Source organism: Mus caroli, unplaced genomic scaffold (genome assembly GCF_978045245.1).
Source record: "Mus caroli unplaced genomic scaffold, Mus_caroli_1 scaffold_12, whole genome shotgun sequence".
NCBI classification, from domain to species: Eukaryota; Metazoa; Chordata; class Mammalia; order Rodentia; family Muridae; genus Mus; species Mus caroli.
Window position 1 is genome coordinate 23,919,525 of NW_028227267.1, and position 17,570 is coordinate 23,937,094.

Consider the following 17,570-nt stretch of genomic DNA (forward strand, 5'->3'; position numbering starts at 1 on the left):
CTCAGTGCCTCCTTTATTAAAATGCCGTCCATCAATCCCTTTCCTACACCTACTAGGTAGCAGCATCTCCATAGCACAAGCAGGTCTTGAAATGGTGACTTTGTTGCCTCAGCCTTCCGAGGGACTATGGCATGCACAACCAGGCTTGGCTTTTTACACTGTGGCTGTAGCCCAGTGGTAGAGTGCTTGCTTGGTCTGCATGAAGTCCTGGGTTCAGCTCCCTAGCACCAAGTAAACCAGGCATGGTGGCACAAACTTGTGATCCCAAAATTTAGGATATGTAAATATGAAAATGAGAAATTAATGTCCATCCTTGCCTATATATAGTCAGGTTGAGGGTAGCCTTAGGGACATGAGATCTTCCTTTTCAAAAAACTTTAAGTGCTTTAAACATTTTAAGGACAAATCACTGGTGAATGTATGAGGGACTTGCCAGTGGGAGATTTTAGAGATGGCTGCATATGGAACTGATAAACTCCCTCTCTTTCCATTACTTTAGTTCCAAGAATTACCCCCTCGGCTTTTGCCTTCTTACCCTGGTATTGGGAAAGTGGATATCATAGCAACACAGCAAAATGATAGAAACCAAGGTGGACCTGTGCCTGGGTGTGTAAACAGTTCAAGGACCAGCTCAACAGCATCAGCAAAGGTTTGTGTGAATGTGTGCTGGGCTCAAAATACTTCTTATAAAGCTTTGAATGATAAAATCTGTGTGCATCGGTGGAGGTTCATATTAAAACATCAGTCACACTTTACCAATTACAAGAGACAAATTTGCACTTTTACGACGTTAGCTTGGATTGAAATGGATATAGTCTTCAGTTCCAAAGATTGTCACTTGCAGTGAATTCTGAATATAAGAAATGCCATAGTTCTAATAACCGTAGCCCTTATGTGCTAAACTTCACGTCAGAGTGGTTTCTGCTCCTTGAGAGACCAGTGGGAGGCCTTTAGCAGTATTAGATGATGCATCAAGCATTGCTATAGTACTAGTGAGTAGAAACAAGAATAACTCCACGACTTTCTTTCAAAGGATCGACCATTATCAGCCAGAGAGAGGAGACGACTAAAGCAGTCACAGGAGGAGGTGCTGCCCTCAGGTGAAGTTGATGCCCTTATCTAGGTGGTTGTTGAGAGCTGGTAAGAAGCACCGGCTCTGACTGTTAGCTTTACAAACTTTGAAGCAGCAAGAATCCATTTGGAAAAAGGACTTGGAAGAGTTTTTTTAAATTTCCTAGATAAGCCTCATAAGATACTGTAGAGTGCTGACTCTTTACTATCTATCAGAGAAAGAGGATTAAAAAGAGAGGCAGGGACTGGACAAACGCTCAACAGTTAATAGCATTATTGCTCTTGCAGAGGACCAGCATTCAGACCCCAGTACCCACACAGTAGCTCATAACCATCTGTAACTGCAGTTCCAGAAGACACTTCTCCTTACGTCCATAGGCACCAGACACACACATAGTGCATATATGCATGCAGGCAGAACACTCCTACACAGAAAATAAAAGTTTACAAAAATTAAAATCTAAAGCAAACTAATAAATTTGAGAGAAAGTGACACACAGAGAGACACAGAGAGAGAGGCAAAGAGACAGATGGAGAGAGAGAGATAGCAAGCAAGCCAGAGGGCTTTGACCTTTGAAATCTCAGGCTGGAAATCAGGTGAATGTTTAACTTGTTTTCCCGTTAGACCCTGCTTGTCAGGACCCATGCTGGGCTAAGGAATGTAGTGTTTTTGTTTTGTTTTTGAGACAGGATCTTGCTATGTAAGCCTTGGCTGGTCTAGAACTTACTGTGTATATATAGATTAGGCTGGTCTTGAACTTAGAGATCCATCTGCTGCTGCCTCCTAAGTGCTAACATTAAAGGTGTGTGCTGCTGAGCTGAAAGGATGGACCATCTAGAGACTGCCATATCTGGGGATCCATCCCATAATCAGCCTCCAAACGCTGACACCATTGCATACACTAGCAAGATTTTGCTGAAAGGACCTTGATATAGCTGTCTCCTGTGAGACTAGGCCAGGGCCTAGCAAACACAGAAGTGGATGCTCACAGTCAGCTATTGGATGGATCACAGGGCCCCCAATGGAGGAGCTAGAGAAGTACCCAAGGAGTTAAAGGGATCTGCAACCCTATAGGTGGAACAACATTATGAACTACCCAGTACCCCCCAGAGCTTTTGTCTCTAGCTGCATATGTATCAGAAGTTGGCCTAGTCGGCCATCAGTGGAAAGAGAGGCCCATTGGTCGTGCAAACTTTATCTGCCTCAGTACAGGGGAACGCCAGGGCCAAGAAGTAGGAGTGGGTGGGTGGGGGAGCAGGTGGGGGACTTTTGGGATAGCATTGGAAATGTAAATGAAGTAAATACCTAATAAAAAAAAGCAAAATAAAAAACCAAACAAATAAACAAACAAAAAAAGGTGTGTGCCACCTGGCTCTATGGAAAATTGTATTTTTAAAATAGTTTCTTAATTGTTCTGATCGTTTTTAATTGTTATTTTATGTGTACTAGAGTTTTAACTCACAGGTATGTAAGTCACCTGCTTTTCTAGTGCCTATAGAGGTCAGAAGAAACCATGGGCTTCCCTGAAACTGGAGTTAGGATGCTTGTGAGCCTCCACAGCAGAGCTCAAGTCCTCTGCAAGAGTGCTGCGTGCTCTGCACTGCTGAGCCATCTCTCCAGCCCCTCGTGGGCCTTTCTCACTCCCAAGTCTAAAAGTTGTGTTACCGGTTTCCCTGTATTAAAGGCGACTCTGTCGTCACCATTAGGGTAAAGGAGTTAAGGGTAGTATTTTCTTTTGAATTTTTAGTCTCCCTTAAAGGTAACCTGTCACCCCAAGTTTACAGAGTGTTAGATAACTTGCCCGAGGTCCAGAGCTGGTAAACCCAGGACTAAATTTGGGGTAAAGTGACAGACACCAGAATAATGGTGAATATGCTTTTTGGGTTCCTCTACTTACTCTTTCTATGGTGCCTTCTGTACTGTGTACAAAGTCCTTCTTAGTTGAGTCCAGCCTACTGCAAACAACTACTGGGGTGCTCATATTTTTAGGCCCTGCAGTTCAGAGAACTCCAAGTGCAGTGGAGCCACTGAAACCACAGGAAGAAGACCAACCCATCCCTGCCCAACGATTCTCTTGTGACTGCAGCATCACTCAGGTGAATCACAGGGCAAAGGTAGGTAGTCTGTTCCTGGGAAGCCTAATAAAGTGAGCTAGCCTCACATTGTCAGTATTGTTTATGGGCATTGCTGACCAAGTTATTCCTTCTTGGAGTCAGGGTCTCAGTAGCATAGGATGACCTGGCGTTTACTGTGTAGCTGAGGATATTCAGATCCTCCTGCCTCCACCTTCTAGGTGTTAGAATACAGGAATACACCACCATACTCAGTTCATCTTAGGTGAAATCTTGATGTATAGCCCAGGATGACCTTGAACTCTTGCTTCTCCTTTCCCACTGTCTCCAATATTCTATTGCTGTGAAGAGTTGCCATGACCATGGAAACTCTTAAAAAGGAAAGCATTTCGTTGGGCAGTGGTGGCGCACACCTTTAATCCCAGCACTCCAGAGGCAGAGGTAGGAGGCATTGAGTTTAAGGCCAGCCTGGTCTACAGAGTGAGTTCCAGGATAGCCAAGGCTACACAGAGAAACCCTGTTTCAAAAAAACAAAAATGAATGAATGAATGGAAGGATGGAGGCATTTAACAGAGGCTTGCTTACAGGTTCAGACTTTTAGCCCGTTGTTGAAATGTTAGGGAGCATGGTGGCACATAGGCAGGCATGCTGCTGGAGGACCTGAGAGCTCTACATCCAGATTCAGAGGCAGTGGGAAGAGTGAGACACTAGGCTGGGCTTGAGCATTTAAAACTCCAAAGCCCACCCCCGGTGATACACTTCCTCTAACAAAGCCACATCTTCTCCAACAAGGCCATACCTCCTAATAGTGCCACTCCCTGGTGGCCAGGTGTTTAAATCTGTGAACCTAAGGAGGCTATTCCTATTCAAACCACCACAATGTCCCAATTTCTGGGAAAGAAAGGCATTAGCCACCATGCATAGCTCTCTCTTATTTATGATTAGGTAAGTAAGAGGGAAGGGAAGGTTAAAGCCTTGCTTGCTGGGTGGGAGGTGGGAACAACACACTGAGACTCATGGTGGCGAGTGTTTAACTCCAGCACTTGGGAGGCAGAGGCAGATGATCTTGAGTTTTAGGCCAGCCTGATCTACAAATTCGGTTCTAGGATAGCCAGGGCTACATGGAGAAACCCTGTGTTAAAAAACCAAACCAAACCAAAAAAACAAAAATAAAATTAAAATTAAAAAGGAACTCATAAATAATTATTAAAAGGATTATGCTTAACGCATTCAAGGTATACATTCTTGAAAATGTGTATGGGTGTTTTGCCTGCATGTATGTCTGTTCACTACATGCATGCTAGGTGCCCATGAGGCCACAGATCCACTGGAACTGGAGTCACTCATGCAGGTGCTGGGGAATGACGATCAATGCTCATAGCTGATAAACTAACGACATAGATTTCCCAGGGTTCTTGTTGACATGTGGAAGTTTAGTCAGAATCCTTTCCTAGGCAATGGTCTCTCTTTCTCTCTCTCTTTTTTTTTAAACTTTTTTTTTTTTGGTTTTATTTTTTTGTTATTGGGCCTCACACATGGTAGGCAAGTATACTACCACTGAGGTTTATATTTTGAGACAGTCTTACAAAGCCACTGGTTGACCCATTCTATTCACTGTGTAGCCCATTCTAGACAGGAGTTTACAATCCTCTTGCCTCAGATTCTGAAGTGGCTGAGATCCCAGGTTTCCACCTCTGGGCCAGGCTGAGAGCTTCCAGTGGGCAACGCGTTGTCTGTTTTCTGTAGCAATAAACATCTCATCAGTCCAGCCAGATTTTTAATTCCTTTGCTTGCTAATCATTAACTTTTAGTTTCCTGTTTGTGTCAAATTATTAAGGTTTTTGAGATAGAGTCTTCTCAAATGTACTCTCTAGAGCCTTGGCCAGCCTGGAACTCTGTACATTCTTCTGTGTCAGTTTCTGACACTGGGGTTAGGTTGTGAGCCACCACACCTGGCTGTATTGTTTGCAGTGCCATTTAGTTACTTCACTGATTGACATAGCTATAAAGTTTATGTGAATTATACCAGTAACCCTGTAAAGAACTGTAGTAATCTTACATAGGGGCAGGTGGACACTGCCTGGTTGAGGTGGCATTGTCACATTAAAAATGGCAGCGTTCCTTCTGGAGTAAGCCCCCTGCCTGAGAACTGAACTGCCAGAACAGCCATCCACTCTTCTTTGCAAAGGAAATGTCTTGATAACCAAGACTGTGGTCTTGAAAGGCTTCACCCTGGTGTTCCTCAGTCTTAGGCTGTCGTCAGCTCTGTGTATGAACTGTGACATCATTTGAGTAAATTAGATCAAGCTTTCTGTTAGTTTCTCCTTTTTATTTGTATGCAATTAGATTGTGTCTAATTATTGCACTTAAAGCTTTCTGAGTTATTACATCCTGGTTTGGTTGTTCTTTCCCAACACTAATAGGAGAAGAGGCTGATACATGGCCTGTCTGAGGATGAGTTAAGCTCTTCTACAAGCTCAACTGATAAATCAGATGGGGATTCCAGGGAGGGGTAAGTCCTTGCTTCTCTGTCTCAGTTCTATTGGAACTGAGTCTAAAAAGTATTCCTCCCTGTGAGACTCATCCTAATGTTACTTGGTTATGTATGCAATGGCTTGTGGTACATCTTAAAATCTATCTTCTGTGAGGGACTGGAGTGTGGCCAGTGCCTAAGAAGGATGGCTTCTCTTCGCAAGGATCTGCGGTCACTTCCCAGCACCCAAATGACATCTCACAACCATCAATAGCTCCAGTTCTAGGGGATCCCACACCATCTTCTGGCTTCCATGGGCACTGCATGGATGTGGTATACATACATACAGGCAAAACACCTATACACATAAAATAATTTTTAAAAAATTTGAAAAGGATTTATTTTTCATGAATACAATATAATTTTCATTCAGAATGCTTAGCTATATTCTTTTTTTTCAAGTTTTTCAATTTTTTATTAGATATTTTCTTCATTTACATTTCAAATGCTATCCCAAAAGTCCCTTATACCCTCCCCCTGCCCTGTTCCCCTACCCACCCATTCCCACTTCTTGGCCCTGGCATTCCCCTGTACTGGAGCATATAAAGTTTGTAAGACCAAGGGGCCTCTCTTCCCAATGATGGCCAACTAAGCCATCTTCTGCTACATATGCAGCTAGAGACACGAGCTCTGGGGGGACTTGTTAGTTCATATTGTTGTTCCACCTATAGGGTTGCAGACCCCTTCAGCTCCTTGGGTATTTTCTCTAGCTCCTACATTGGGGGCCCTGTGTTCCATCCAATAGCTGTCTGTGAGCATCCACTTCTGTATTTGCCAGGCACTGGCATAGCTTCACATGAGACAGCTATATCAGGGTCCTTTCAGCAAAATCTTGCTGGCATATGCTAGCCTATATTCTTGAACCTACAAGTTTGTAGTTTTTTTTTTTTTTTTTTTTTTTAGATTTATTTATTTATTATATGTAAGTACACTGCAGCTGTCTTCAGACACTCCAGAAGAGGGTGCCAGATCTCGTTACGGATGGTTGTGAACCACCATGTGGTTGCTGGGATTTGAACTCTGGACCTTCGGAAGAGCAGTCGGGTGCTCTTACCCACTGAGCCATCTCACCAGCCCAAGTTTGTAGTTTTTTAATCAGTGTTGGTTCTTACTTTCCTTATAGTTTTTTTTTTTTTTGACACTCTCTCCTCCCTTCCCTTCCCTGGGATCTTTGTTGTTGTTTGTTTGTTTTGGTTTTTTTCGAGACAAGGTTTCTCTGTATAGCCCTGGCTATCCTGGAACTCACTCTGTAGACCAGGCTGGCCTCGAACTCAGAAATCCGCCTGCCTCGGCCTCCTAAGTGCTGGGATTAAAGGTGTGCGCCACCACGCCTGGCTTGTTTGTTTGTTTTAATAATTATTTATTTATTTTGTTTTTGCTTGTTTTTCGAGACAGGGTTTCTCTGTGTAACCCTGGCTGTCCTGGAACTCACTCTGTAGTAGACCAGACTGGCCTTGAACTCAGAAACCCACCTGTCTCTGCCTCCCAAGTGCTGGGATTAAAGGCATGTGCCACCACCGCCTGGCTAAGATTTATTTATTATTATATATAAGTACACTGTAGCTATCACTGTAGCTGTCTTCAGATGCACCAGAAGAGGGCATCAGGTCTCATTATGGGTGGTTGTGAGCCACCATGTGGTTGCTGGAATTTGAACTCAGGACCTTCAGAAGAGCAGTCAGTGCTCTTAACCACTGAGCCATCTCTCCAGCCTGGGATCTTTGTTTTTAAGACAGGCTCTCACCCTTCTCCAGAATTCTAAGTGCATTAGATGGCTGTACATACACACAGAGTCTGCGATGTTCTCCCACTTTTCTCTTTGTTCTATTTCCGTAGGTTCTGTTGCTGTATCCGAGAGCTCACTCACTTTTTCTGTGTGTAGTCTGTTAGCCCTGTTTAACACATTGTGTTTACATTTCTAGTGTTTGATGTGGGTCTAGTGTATGTCTTTAGTACTTTTCCCTTAAACATGTTAATGTTTTTCTCTTTTGTAGCCTATGAGAGATATTTATAATACTTTCTTTAATGTCCTCATTTATACATTTTATCATGTCAACTCTGGGTTTGTTTCTGTAAATTTCATTTTTTTTTTTTCTTTCACAAGGATGATCTCTCCTTTTCTCTTCAGTTTGGAGTTGAGTATACCTGGTTAATTTTAGCTCTCTTAGGCTGGTGTTTCTGTGTTTCTTTGACTATTCTTGACTTTTATATTTGTGTAGATTTAAGCTACTTGGAAATGGGTATGTAGAAATTATATGCCAAGTTGGGTTGCTTCTTCCTGACCCTCTCCTTTCCAGTGTTCCTCTTGCCTTCTGCTAGCAGTGGCTGTCGGACCTTGGCCCTGGCTTCTTCTGCCTGATGCTTTTGTTCTGTATTTTGAGATGCATGTGCTCTGTCCTTAGGCTAAAATCTGGACTCCTTTCCAAAATCAGCTCTCAGTTGTATCCATCACTGCCTTCCTGTAGATGCCTTTGTATTTTACCAGGGGATTGTGGCTGCCTGCTGGGCATTGGCAAGCAGAGCTCCCTAAAGGTCATTTCATATTTAACTTTTATCATGAAGTAAACACTAAGGAGGCTTTTCCCTCAGGAAGAGTCATACAAATGAAATGAAAGACTTGGTGCAGCTGATGACTCAGACTCTGAGGCTGGAAGCTAAGGAGAGCTATGAAGATCTCCAGATCCTAAACCCAGGGTCAGAATTCAGACTTCATCGCAAGTATCGAGACACGCTGGTGCTTCACGGCAAGGTTGCAGAAGAGGCGGAACCCCACTGTACGGAGCTGCCTACGGGTGAGTAGTTTATTCTTTCCCAGCCGCGAAGCAGATGCAGAGTGGAGAACAAGCCTAGTGCTTGCAAGTTGCTTTGACTTAACTTTTCATTTGGATATGTGACAAAAGGTGTGTCTTATAGAGTCAATAGATATATCCCAACAGTTTCATGAAAATTTATATGTCTTTATAATTTGGTTTTCTGAGGCAGTGTCTCGTGTAGCTCAGGTTGACTTCAAACTCACTCTGTAGCTAAGGACAGCTTTGAATCCCTGATCCTCTGGTTTCAGCCTGTGAAGAACTGGAATTGTAGGCCTTTGCTCCCATCTGTGGGTGTGTACATGCATGTGCGGTGCCCATGGAGACCAGAGGCACCAGACTCTCTGGAGCTGCTGTTACAGATGGTGGGAGCCACTTGATGGGTGCTAGGGTTGAATCCAGGTCTTCTAGGAGAACAAGCACTCTTAACTACTGAGCCATATCCCCAGCTCTTGGAAAAGTATTCTTTAAATATAAATAATTCAATAAGCCTTATAACATTGCATAAAATATTTGAACTTTTTCATGTTAGACAATTAAATTAATTAATCATTAATTCTTTAAGTTTGTTTTTTTAAACTTTGGAGATGATAGCATGAAACTTAATGACTTAAGTTTTTAGTTACTAAAATACTAGAGATGTAGCCTACTGGTAGGACACTCACCTAACGTGTAAAACCTTGGGTTCCATCCATTCTTATCACCCTTATAAAATAATTTTGTAAAGAACTAACGCATAGGGGTTGGAGAGATGGCTTAGTAGGTTAGAACACTTGCTGCTCTTCCAGAGGACCTGTGTTCAATTCCCAGCATCCACATGGAAGCTACAACTGTTTGTAACTCCAGTTCCAGGGAATCAGGCTCTCTTCTGGCCTCTGTGGCATTGTGGATGTGGTGCAGAGACACACATGCAGGCAAACACCTATACATAAAATTAACTATAAATATTTTTTTTAAACTACACTATATAAATGAGCTAATGACTATAATCCCTGTACTTAGCAGCTAGGGCAGGAGAATCACTTAGAATCTGCAGCCTGCTTGGGCTATAGACTAAGACCCTGACTCAGACAGACAAAAATAAGTAACATGATAATACAATAGACATGCAAGAAAGTAGACAGACTATTTGAATTGAGGAAGGGAGACTGATGACTGATGGGAAGGGCTGGAGATATCATAGAGGATAATTATGATCAAAATAAATAGTATGTCTCTATACAAATATCATAATGAAATACAGTATTTATGTCAATTAAGAAATTTTTAAAATAAAACAGAAAAAGGTGGGCTGGTGAGATGGCTCAGTGGGTAAGAGCACCCGACTGCTCTTCCGAAGGTCCAGAGTTCAAATCCCAGCAACCACATGGTGGCTCACAACCATCCGTAACGAGATCTGGCGCCCTCTTCTGGAGTGTCTGAGGACAGCTACAGTGTACTTACATGTAATAAATAAATAAATCTTTAAAAAAAAAAAAACAGAAAAAGGTACTTTTTTTTTTTTTTTTTAGTACTTTGGGTTTATTGTTTTGTTTTTTTGTTTACTCTTTTGGAAACAAAGTTTTACTACACAGTCCCAGCTGTCCTAGAATTTGCGCTGTAAACCTGGCTGGCCTTGAACTTAGAGAGATTCATCTGCCTCTGCTTTCTGAGTGCTGTGATTAAAGGCAGGCGCCACCATGCCCAGCTAAGGGGAAAGTATATAAATGAAGTCATTAAGCCAAATTCTTTTTTTTGTTTGTTTGGTTTTTTTGTTTGTTTGTTTGGTTTTTCGAGACAGGGTTTCTCTGTGTAGCCCTGGCTGTCCTGGCACTCACTTTGTAGACCAGGCTGGCCTCAAACTCAGAAATCCACCTGCCTCTGCCTCCCAAGTGCTGGGATTAAAGGCGTGTGCCACCACGCCCAGCTATTAAGCCAAATTCTTGTTAACGTGAAAATAATTGCTGATAGTGTAGTGTTTTTGCTGTAGTGGTATTTATTGTCCATTTTTGTTGCTGAATTTTAGGTATCATACCAGGTTCTGAAAAGATCAGGAGAATCGTTGAAGTCTTAAGAGCCGATGTAATCCAGGGCCTGGGGATTCAACTTTTAGAGCAGGTGTATGATCTTTTGGAAGAGGAAGATGAGTTGGAGAGAGAGGTAAGTGTTGTAAGCTGTGTCAAGCTTCTTACATTATAGACTTCTAAAGTTTCTTTTAAAATACAATCTATGTACCATGCACCTTGCCTATTGAAGCACACTTTCCAATGATTTGCCATGTCCAGTCATCAGCACAATCAATCACTGAACATCTTCACAGCTCCCCAAAGAAACCTTGTCCTATTAGCAGTGTTTCACATGTCTCCTGACTCCTCTCCCAGTCCTAAGCCACAAAGAGATATATAAGAAATTTCTTGTATAGATGCAGTCACATACATGTGATCTTGGTGTTTTGCTTCTCTCTGTGATGTTACAACATGTAACATGTATCAGTACTCAGTCTTTTGTCATGACCAGATATGTTATCCTATGCATTTTGTTTGCTTATCAACTGGTGGATTTTTGTGTGGTTTAAACACAAGTTGTGTTGCTTGATCATACAGTAGCTATATTGAAATGTTTGAGCAATTTCCAGACTGCTGTAAAGTAACTACACCATTTTATACACTCACAAGTACATTCCAAATTCTCCACACCTTGATGATAATTGTTATTGTCTCTTTGATCATAGACATTCTAGAGGGAATAAAATGACATTCATTGTAAATTTGACTTACATTTTCTTGATGAATACTGGTGTTGTGTATAATTTCATATACTCTAGCTATTTGCATATTTTTATCAGAAAATTTTAAACTTGGGCTAATAACCTTTAAATTATTGACTTTTTATATGTTCTGGATTCAAGTCTCTCTTCAGATGTAAGATTTGCAAATGTTTCTCCTAGTGTCTAGCAATGTTTGAGTCAACCCTTACACTGTTTACAAACCTACACAGATTCTCTGCTTCTTTGACACTCTTGTTAGATCACTTCTAGGAATTTCTCAGTTTCAACTAGGTTATAAAATCGGTTGCTGTACAATCATTTATAGTTGTCATGTTTTAATTTGTGTAGAATTGAAGGTAATCTCTCCATTTTAATTATCATTTTCTGAGTCTTCCCTCTTGCTTCATCTGTGACTGTCAGTGGCACTGGCTTGTCGTTGCAGGTCTCAGAGTGCTGGGGCAGGAGGTGTTTCAGACTTGCTGGGCAACATAAAGATGTCTGAAAAAGAGTTGGGAGCCTGGGAGGGTGGTGATGGTCAAGGGGCATAGGCTGGAGGAGGAGAAGCCTGGAGTAGTAGTCTCTGGTTTTCTTGGGATGCTGTGCCCAGTATGGCATCTTCACTTTGGAGTCTGGGCACGGGTAATCAAAACCCATTGTTTTTAGTGCTGCTGTCTCGGATCTTCATCTTGTAGGCTATGCTGGAGAGAGAGAAGATGATCTCCTGCTTCTTACCCGAAGTCTCCTGAGCTCTTCTGTTTCCTTTTATTTCTGTTTTAGATGCAGTTGCATGTATTCTACTCTGACCTTAGACTTGTTCTGTAGCTGAAGGTGACTTGTACTTCTGATCCTCCTGCCTCTATACCCCAGATACTGGGATTATAGGCATATGTGCCAAACCCAGTCAGTGCAGTGCTGGGGACCAAACCCGGTGCTCCCTGTATGCAGGCAAGCATTTACTAAGTCACATCCCAGCCACTGCACCTTACTATTCTCTGCTGAATAGTGTCACATTGTGTCTTGAGTAAGGGCCTGTCTTTGTAACATAGACTGGCCTCTGTTTGGTGGTCCTCCTGCCTCTGCCTCCTGATGCTGGTGGGATAGATACATGCTACCATTCTTAGCTAGGTTATCCTTTTATTGTTTTTTGATTTTTTTCTTTTATTAAAGATAGGGTCTCAGGTAGCCTAGGTTGGTCTCAAATTCTCTATGTAGGCTGGCCTTGAATGCCTAATCCTCCTGTCTCCACCTCCAGGTTGCATACTTTTACCATCAAAGTGATGTTGTGTTTTCAGTGAATTATATCAAAATCTGTGTCATATCCAATCAACATACTAGGTGTCATTCTAATGTTAAGCATCATTCATTTACACATCATAAGATGCATTGTATGCTGTGCCCTTTTGGGGTTACTAGTCAAGTTTGGAAGCCCCACCCTTTCCTGTGTTGAGATTGGGTCTAAGTTACTTTGCTTGCCTTCAGAGTCACTCAGGCAGGCCTTGAGCTTGAGATTCTCCTACTTCAGCCCCTGAGTAGCTGGGATTCACGTCCAGCTTTGAAGTCAGCAAGATGTCTCAGCAGGAAAAAGCTCTTGCCATGTAAAGGTGGCAGAGAGAGTCAACTCCATGGAGTTGTCCTCTGATCTCCATATGTGCAGTGCGGCATGTTTGAACACACGTGGATTGTACATAGGTCATACACAATAATTTTATGTAAATAGAAATACTAATATTTCCCCATATAGTTTCCTCTTTGGTATTGTTGGAAGATAACAAAATCAGGAGTGTAGAGAAAATGAAGCCATATTTAATGTGCAATTCAGCAGAAAGGGACAAAACACAGAGAAAGGTAGAAGTGACTGGCATGCTGATTTGGTGGTTTTTAAAGTTCCCAACACAAGAAATTACCATCCTCTAACACCCTCCCCCCACCCCCAGTTCTCCATCTTACTTATGCAATGAATACCCTGGAGCCCGAGACTGCTCCTCTGCCCTTTCTGATGGGAACTCAATCATGTAGCCAACTGCCTGAAGCTTCCTAAGTCAGAGTTTTGGGACAAGCAGGTGTCAGCTGCCAGTGAGTTTGGAGCTTAGAGCTCCCTGATCATCTGAAATGGTGAGCTTTAAAGGCACCTCACACTGAAAACGGGCTAATAGCTTCATTCTTACAGTGTGGTACTTAAGAAAGCCTTTGTTTTAAAGACTACAGGAATTACTTTTCTGTAATGTACTGATTTTCTTATCTGTTTCTCAAATAGGCACGATTACAGGCGCACATGGGAGACAAGTATACAACTTACAGTGTGAAAGCTCGCCAATTGAAATTTTTTGAAGAAAATGTGAGTTTTTGAGATTTGTTCTAACATGCTGCCAGAACTAAAGATCTATTTTCAAAAGTTTTTCATCTTAAAAAAAAACCACCACCACCACCAACAACCCCGTTCCAGTCATTCAGAGGCTGATCACCACCATCGTTTGTTTGGTATCTCCTTGGAGTCTTCTTACTATAAAGAACTGGAGAGCGGACTAATGTGAAACAAGTTCACAAAAGAAAAAAACTGAATATCATACGTTTATGAGGAAAAATGTTATATCTTTGTTACTGTTCACTGAGCCTTAAGACAACTTTATATTTAGTTTATTTTTTAAAAGATAGTAACTAGCTTGACATGGGGCCAGAAAACATGGGATTAAATTGTACTACTGTGATAGAAGCAACAAGGGAAAGGACGATGTCTCATGCTGATGCTTGCTACCATTAGTAACCTTAGCAAGTAGTTGGTGTTCATCCTCTAATACCAAGTCACCATTCTGGGAATAGATTTAAAGAGCACGAGGTTCTATGTTGCATTCAGACAACTGTTGTTGGTGGTTTTTTTACACATCAATGGACTTTTAATATTTTGACTTATTCTGAACCTTAGTGAGGTTGTCTTTAGACCCTTAGAACTCTTGTTCAACCTAAAGTATAGCTTTGTAAGTCATTGTGACTTGACATGTTCGATTTCTTTTTCCCATCAGCAAAAGCATTCTTTTAAACATGAATTCCTTTTTCAATTAAGCAGTGTCTAAGTCCAGGTTCTTAGTCCTAGTGGATGTAAGTGATGTTTGTCTTCACGTACAGTAAAGTGTCAACTGAGTGCCCATATTTTAAATATATAACTGTAAGGCTGGGTGCAATAGTTCACACTTGTAATCCTAGCACCTGAGAAACAGAGGCAGGTGGGTCATGAGTTCAGTGCTAGTCTGGATGACAAAGTGAAATCAGGGGCAGCTCAGACTACAGAGACCCTCGTCTCAAAAAAGTCCTGATTGTATATCACATGTTGTGTTAATTATTTAATAAGAAATGTCCATCTAGAGAGATTTTTATAAATAAAATACAAGTGGTGATGGTTTGAATATGTTTGGCCCAGGGAGTGGCACTATTTGGAGATGTGGCCCTGTTGGAGTGGGTGTGGCTTTTTTAGAGGAAGTGTGTCACTGTGGGTGTGGGCTTTGGGACCCTCTTCCTAGCTTCCTGGAAGCCAGTGTTCTCCTAGCAGCCTTCAGATGAAGATGTAGAACTCTCAGCTCCTCCTGCACCATGCCTGCTCGGATGTTGTCATGCTCCCGCCTTAATGATAATGGACTGAACCTCTGAACCTGTAAGCCTGCCCCAGTTAAGAGTTGCCTTGGTCATGGTGTTGTCTGTTTTTAGCAGTAAAACCCTAACTAAAACACAAGTCTTTAGTAAATTTTCACTTTGAATAAAGTGAAACTTGTTTGTTTTGTTTGTTTGTTTGTTTGTTTGTTTGTTTGTTTGTTTGTTTTTGGTAAGACAGGGTTTCTCTGTGTAGCCCTGGCTGTCCTGGAACTCACTCTGTAGACCAGGCTGGCCTCGAACTCAGAAATCCGCCTGCCTCTGCCTCCCAAGTGCTGGGATTAAAAGTGTGCACCACCACACCTGGCTAAAGTTAAACTTCTTGACCTTATAGTCTTACAATTCAGTTCACAGCCTAGGTCCTTAGGCCTCTTAGTCTTGTTCTAAAGAGTTTATGAGAACAACTTGTAGACCCATTGTCAGGTGGGTGTAATTGTTGACAGACAGCTGGCATTCCTGAGCTGTTTATCTCTTGCAAGTTCTGGAACCATCTATCTTTCCGAATAGTCTTATTTTTTCCTTTAGTTTCTTTCTTTTTAAAATTTATTTTATTTATTTACATTCCAGCTATTGCCTCCCTTTCTGGTCCCCCCTCCCACAGTTCCTTATCCCATTCCTTCTCCCCCTTGCTTTCAAAAGGGTTCTCCCCTCCACCACCAAACCTCCCCTTTCCCTGGAAACTCAAGTCTCTCAAGGATTAAGCTCATTTTCTCTCACTGAGGCCAGACCAGACAGTTCTCTACTATGTATGTGCCAGGGGCCTCAGACCAGCCCATGTATACAGCCTGGTTGGTGGCTCAGTCTTTAGGAGCTCCCTGGGGTCCGGGTTAGTTGAGACTGCTGGTCTTCCTATGGGGTCGCCCTCGTGTTCAGTTTCAGTTTCTTCATCCCTTCCCCAAATTCAACCATACACTTGAGTACAGTGGTTAGGTGTGTCTGCTTCTGTCTCAGTTAGCTGCTGGTAGGGCCTCTCAGAGGACAGTGATGCTAGACTCTTGTCTGTATGCACATCATAGCATCAGTAATAGTGTCAGGCCTTGGTGCCCCGCCATGAGCTGGATCCCAGGTTGGGCCAGTCATTGGACTGCCTTTCCTTCAGTCTCTTCTCCATTTTTGTCTCTGTAGTTCTTTTAGACAGGAACAGTTCTGGGTCAGAAATTTTGACTTTGGCTTAGTAACCCAGTCCCTCCACTTGAGTCTACTGAACGTAGACTCTTGGAGTTCCTTCTCCCCATTGTTGGGCATTTTGGCTAATGTCACCTCCATTGAGTCCTGGGGTCTCTGGTACTTTCCAGAGGGTCCCCCCTTCACCCCAAGGCTGCATTCCATTCATTCTCCTGGCCCTCTGGGCTTCTCTCCTCTCTCCCCCCAAACCTGATCCCGTTCCCCTTTCCCCATCCTGCTCCTCTCTCCCACACAGTTCCCTCCTTCCCTTTGCCTCCCATCATTATTTTCTTCCCCCTTCTAAGTGGGATTGAAGCACCTCCCTTGGGTCTTTCTGTTACACTTCTTACAGTCTGTGGGTTGTAACCTAAGTTTTCTGTACCTTTTGGCTAATCCACTTATCAGTGAGTTCATACTATGCATGTCCTTTTAGGTCTGGGTTACCCCACTCAGGATATTTTCTAGTTCCATCTATTGCCTGCAAAATTCATGATGTCCTTGTTTTTAATAGCTGAATAGCATTCCATTGAATAAATGAACCACATTTTCTGTATCCATTCTTCAGTTTAGGGACACCTGGGTTGTTTCCAGCTTCTGGCTATTGCAAATAAGGCTAATATGAACATAGTTGAGCATGTGTCCTTGTGGTATGGTAGTGTATGTTTTGGGTATATGCCCAAGAGTGGTATAGCTGGGTCTTTAGGTAGAACTTTTTCCAACTTTCTGAGGAACCGCCAGATTGATTTCCAGAGTGGTTGTACCAGTTTTGCAATCCAACTAGCAATGGAGGAGTGTTCCTCTTTCTCCATATCCTCACCAGTATCTGCTGTCACCTGCGTTTTTGATCTTAGCCATTCTGATTGGTGTGAGGTGGAATCTCAGGGTCGTTTTGATTTGCATTTCTTGGATGACTACGTACTTTGAACATTTCCTGTACTGCTTCTCAGCCATTTGAGATTCTTTTTTGTGAATTCTCTGTTTAGCTCTGTACCCCATTTTTTTTCTCGGTGTATCCCTGGCTGTCCTGGAACTCACTCTGTAGACCAGGCTGTCCTCGAACTCAGAAATTCGCCTGCCTCTGCCTCCCAAGTGCTGGGATTAAAGGTGTGCAGCACCACTGCCTGGCTTTTTTTGTTTTTTCAAGACAGGGTTTCTCTGTATAGCCCTAACTGTCCTGGAATCACTCTGTAGACTAGGCTGGCCTTGAACTCAGAAACCTGCCTGCCTCTGTAAGTGCTAGGATTAAAAGCATGCACCACCACTGCCCGGCATGTACCCCATTTTTTAATTGGGTTATTTGGGTTTTTTTTTGGAGGTTAACTTCTTAAGTTCTTTATATATTTTAGATATTAGCCTTTTGTCAGATGTAGAGTTAGTGAAGTTTTTTTTCTCAATCAGTATGTTGCCATTTTGACCTATGATGGTGTCTTTTGCCTTACAGAAGTTTTTCAGTTTCATGAGGTCCTAGTTATCAATTGTTGAACTTACAGCCTGAGCAATTGGAGTTCTGTTCAGTAAATTTCCCCTGTGCCAA

The 17,570-nt window shown here is 42.4% G+C and overlaps 1 protein-coding gene across 2 annotated transcripts in view; it reads left to right on the forward strand.

The window, feature by feature from the left end:
* Nek4 (NIMA related kinase 4) overlaps positions 1 to 14,954 on the forward strand; it is a 37,774-nt gene extending 22,820 nt beyond the window's left edge. For both annotated transcript variants that reach the window (XM_021182149.3, XM_021182150.3), the window contains 7 exons: positions 500 to 649; positions 1,034 to 1,100; positions 3,062 to 3,186; positions 5,568 to 5,656; positions 8,267 to 8,469; positions 10,493 to 10,626; positions 13,488 to 14,954. In XM_021182149.3, coding sequence (XP_021037808.1) covers positions 500 to 649; positions 1,034 to 1,100; positions 3,062 to 3,186; positions 5,568 to 5,656; positions 8,267 to 8,469; positions 10,493 to 10,626; positions 13,488 to 13,580 — 861 coding nt within the window. In that variant the 3' untranslated portion in view covers positions 13,581 to 14,954. The remainder of the gene's footprint in view (positions 1 to 499; positions 650 to 1,033; positions 1,101 to 3,061; positions 3,187 to 5,567; positions 5,657 to 8,266; positions 8,470 to 10,492; positions 10,627 to 13,487) is intronic.
* The last annotated feature ends 2,616 nt before the right edge of the window (positions 14,955 to 17,570 follow it).